The following is a 4700-nucleotide window of genomic DNA, read 5'->3' as shown; positions in this document are numbered from 1 at the left end:
TAATTATCAAAATACATAAGCATTACTGTACACAGAAGCTGTTGGTAAACCTATATAAATAAATAAATAAATAAATAGATTGTAAACCATAATTACTTTAGAACTGATACCAAAGTTTTAAATGATTTCCAATCTCCAGTACGTCGTGTACTTCTAAATGATAATTATAAGCTAAGTCAGGTTGCTAAAGCTCCATAAACACTAAGGCCAAACAACATACAAAATCATAGCAAACGTTTAAACATAGGTTAGCAATGTTTCACAATGTTCGCTCCAACATTCACTGATTGATAAAGCCGTTTCGTGTTTGGAAACTAGCTCCGAACACGTGTCTCGAGAACACCTATTAATTTTAACTTTATTGTATAATGTAAATGCAGTTTATCTTATTATAGTGTTAAAAAATGTATTGCAAGGCCGAATACGCACGTTAATGCAGTTGAAAAGCTTGTTTGATTCCGATTGTTTGATATTTCGTAAATGGTCGTGATTGTTGGGTCTTGGAGCGAAATTCTTTTGCAATTATGTATTAGCGAATTTGTTTGAGATATTTCAGAACAAATTAATTCATTATGTTGGAATGAAGTCAGTTCTAATGTCGTGGGTTACACTCAAATGAAAACACTTATATGACAAAAAGAAAATATTTTTTCCAAAAAATAGATTTATTGTGTTTACTTGTTAAATTACTTTTCCCCTCAACCTTCTTACACTTTTCACATGACAAATCAACAACATGAATTTGACTCATTAAACTAAATTGTTTCTAGTTTTATTCTCAACATTTGCATTCTCATTTGGAACCGTCATATCAGCTGTTGTAAGTGCTAAATCTTCATTATGATTTGTAGCTAATAAAATAGAATTATCATTTTGGATAGCTACATTTGATATTGTAGCTCTTTGTAATTCATCTTGAAATGTTAAGATTGTTGTTAGAACCGTGGCATTTCCTTTGGTAATTGCAATATTTGTTGTAGAATCAGAGCTATTCTCGTGAGATATCGATTCTATAGAGGTTAGAGTTGAATTCTCACTTAGAGCGTCTAGTTTCGATAGTAAATCAAACGACTCCACATTGGCTATGGGCAAATCTGAAACGGAGCTGGGATTGTCCATCAGAACACTCACGTCAGCTATTAAATTAATATCCTGTTCGTTTACTGGTGTTGTCTTGCTGACATTGTCATCAAAGCTAACGTTAGCTACTGCTTTAAATACTTCCGTAGCATTTTTGACACTTGTGAAGTCATCTAGAAATGTATTTGATATATCGTTATTCGATACATCTTCACTTTGAAATATACTCAACGTCGGTATTATAGAATATTCCTGGTTTTCAGTTGTTACTGCAACCGAAGTGGTTGGATAAACTACGTCCATTTTAAGAGTACTGCGTGGTTCAGTTTCAGTTTCACCTGTATTAGTTACATTTTTCGCAATGTCTTTATCTGTTGTTAAGCCTACATCGTTGTTTAAGAATGTATCTTCATATGTTACATCTCTGCTTGTAACTATTGATGTTGTTACAATACCCGTATTGTCACTGGTCTTCGTGAACAAGACATCTTCGTAATCTGTAATATTACGTATTGTTCTATTTGTAACATTAGGGATTCCAATCATAGATTTTATGTCGTTGGCAACTTTTTCTTCAATTTTCATAATTTCCTTTGGTTTTTTCTTACCGTCACTTATAACACGTTCGTATTCGTCAATAATTATGGAATCGTTTGGCATTATACTTATTATTGTATTTCTGGCTAAAACTCGTTTTTTTATTTGATCATTATTGTTAGGCAGGGACATACTGAATTTGAACTTATTTTTCGATTTATTGTCCCTATTTTTTCTTCTTTTAGATGAATTTTCATGGCCTAGTTTAATTTCTATTCTTGATTCTCCGCTAGTGTCTAGTATTTTTAAAATAACGAATGCGGGTTTGTCATCATCATTTTTTAAACCGCTTATTGATCTTCTATGACCTTTTATGGGCAAAGCTTCTGACTGTTCTTTTTCTTTTTTGTCCAAGCCGTGTGTATTATTTGAGGTCACTTGTTTAGTTGGTGTGTTTGTTGGTATTACGCTAGGTGCTGTAGTACGCGGCCAGAGTGGAGGTATGACTTTTCTTGTGGTGAACCTCCACAAACTGTAGTTACCAATGGTAACTTGTTGTTCTGATTCGGTTGGTTCGATCGGTGTAACTAGTTCTACCGAATCAACTTCAACCTTTTCTAATCCGTACTGAGGCATATCTCCCGGGGGCGGTACGTCATCAAATATTACGTTTTCAAACTGAAAGTAAAATTAATAATAAATCGTTTTTAGGGTTGCGGAAATTCCGTATAAATACTTATATACAACATTTTAATAGAAGAAAAACAGAGTTGATGGTTGTAAAGGATGTACCTGTAACTCATTAGAGCGATGCTCCTCTCTTGTGTCATCATTCTTCAACGGTGGTGGATTAACATTACTCATTAAGTAACACATGACGAAAAACAATACAATTACTACTACACTTAATAACGAAACAGCCATAGTTCCTTTAACCATTGCCTTGGGTGGACGTGGGTGGTGACTATAGAAATGACAAGATGCGATATAGGCAGTAAGGTACGACTATACTGGATTAGTTACACTGACTGTGTCGTCTAGACCTACCGCTTTGGTTGCACGACACGGGCTGGCGGTGGTGCCGGGAGACCGAGGACTCTTGAACCATAGATTACAGAGTTGTCACCGTAGTGGACCATGCGCAATTCGCCATTCATACGTCGCTCAGGCATATTCTAAGGACCTTGCAAAAGAATTTTATGAATATTTTCAGCATTTTAGAAAATGCGTACAAACATATTAGCCTACAAAATTTAAGGTTTGCCAAGGTTGTTCACTTCACGCTGTTCATCAAATATTTATCCATGCTTGGTAATTTACCTTCTTGATACCTAGTTTAGTCCATCCTATTTTCCACATGAACCTTTCTTACTTATTTGTGTACTTGTTTTTACTGCTCAAGTTTTAATTGATTCAAACAAACCTATTAATTTATGTATATTATGTATACTATGTTTAACGGTCATATTATTCAAATGCAATTACTTTTGGTTTAAATATGCTGAGAGATAGGTAGACTTTTCTTTTGCAGTGAAAAGCGCTACGCTACCACGAAGATTTTCCGCTGGTGTTTCTTTTAACACAGTAAACAGTCAACAATTCTTCACACAGGATTCCAGAATTGATTTTAAATTAAAATCAAGCGCCAGTTAATTCGTAATAAAGCCCAAAATTTAATTCTTATGAAACGTTTTTGATATTTAATTTCTGCATCAGTTGCTTTTTTATATTTAACTAAACTTCCAGTATAGTCGGGTTACGTCGTTCGCATCGCTCACCTAGGAATAGGCCTTGTTATATAAGCATATAAAAATACTATATCAAATATAAAATAAAATTGTATCAAAAGTAAAATTAAGTAATAACAAGATGTGTAAATTTGACTGACTGTCAAATTCTGACAGTTACTTTGGTGCCAGAGTCTAAAAATTCTATCTAGAAGGAGTCGGGGATAAAGAGAGCTTATGTTAAAGAAAGTTAAGAAATGAATCTTATGGAACTACACAGTGCTATTTTCTTTGCAAAATATTTCTCAGCAATTTAAAACGTTTTGATACAAATAATTTCAAATGTGTGCTCAATAACAAGTCGCAGTGGTAAAGCATAAGGATTGGTTTGATTCGTGAAACAATGTCAATGAACAAGGTCAGTTCTATTTCCAACACCCCTTAAAATCCCAATAAATAAAAATCAACCTTATACCATCTAAGCAGAGTTTATTTTTACGTGGCTACGAGTATATCATACAATATTAGGTGTACATTTAAAAGTTGATCGATCAGTTTCTTGTTCTGTTCAGGAGCTCGGTAAAGTCAATGTACATGTCGGAAGGCTGTAAAACGTAAAAGCTTTACGACAGATTATCTCGTAATTACGAAACTATGTTAGGACTTTAGTAAGGCTCCGTATCCAGCTGGCAAAATAGCTACTAAGGTTCCTGTCTCATGAATGTTAGAAGCAAGACCGGCTATATTAAGCGTGGTACGGTCATTAATTTGATAGAGTACCATGTTTTTATCTACTAATTGAACAAAATCCGTTTCTTATTTTATTTTGCTATACTACGATCGCACATGATCATCACTTACTATATCCGCGAACACAAAGCTTCAGATACTTCACTTGACGAGATATCAACTCTTTTTCATAATTAAATCTCTAGTTAAACCCAGTTTTTTTTAGAAGTTTTCTTTTACCGTTCAGAGTAATCTTTAAAAATGATGGAACTAACTTTAACTTAAAAAGTCACATTGGTACATGGCATACAAACCCGCAATGCCACCACAACTCAAAATTATTTGATAAACTAGACATCCTATTTTTTTCCCGATGGTCAAAGAAAACTTTGGGGACCATATAAACTGCTGCCTTACCAGTACACCAGGGGAATCCTGTTCCACTTCAGACCTCTGCATCATTTTGACAGCCTTCTCTGGCAGCTGCATGAGGCCGGGGTCCACCACCGTCATCAGGTACAGCAGGGTGATGAACAGGCCGATCACCAAGCAGGAGTATACCAGGAAATACAGGATGTAGCGCATTTTTCTTCTAACTTGAGACGTAGTATCAGTTCTTGAAGCTAA

The 4700-nt window shown here is 34.8% G+C and overlaps 1 protein-coding gene across 3 annotated transcripts; it reads right to left on the bottom strand.

The window, feature by feature from the left end:
• Positions 1–205: 205 nt before the first annotated feature.
• Positions 206–4700, bottom strand: LOC113500886. Of its 3 annotated transcripts, none has more exons than XM_026881809.1 (2): positions 4491–4700; positions 206–2295 (listed from the first exon to the last, which is right to left on the bottom strand). In XM_026881809.1, exons 1-2 carry the CDS (start codon positions 4656–4658, stop codon positions 751–753), a joined length of 1713 nt encoding a protein of 570 aa, XP_026737610.1. In that variant the 5' UTR covers positions 4659–4700; the 3' UTR covers positions 206–750. The 3 variants fall into 3 exon arrangements, 2 of the variants coding, with proteins under 2 accessions (XP_026737610.1, XP_026737611.1); XM_026881810.1 differs by lacking the exon at positions 4491–4700 and adding an exon at positions 2410–2857; XR_003401239.1 differs by lacking the exon at positions 206–2295 and adding an exon at positions 3817–3949.

The sequence above is a fragment of the Trichoplusia ni genome, chromosome 14 (assembly GCF_003590095.1).
Source record: "Trichoplusia ni isolate ovarian cell line Hi5 chromosome 14, tn1, whole genome shotgun sequence".
Classification (NCBI taxonomy): Eukaryota; Metazoa; Arthropoda; class Insecta; order Lepidoptera; family Noctuidae; genus Trichoplusia; species Trichoplusia ni.
This window is presented reverse-complemented; position numbering and strand designations above follow the sequence as displayed.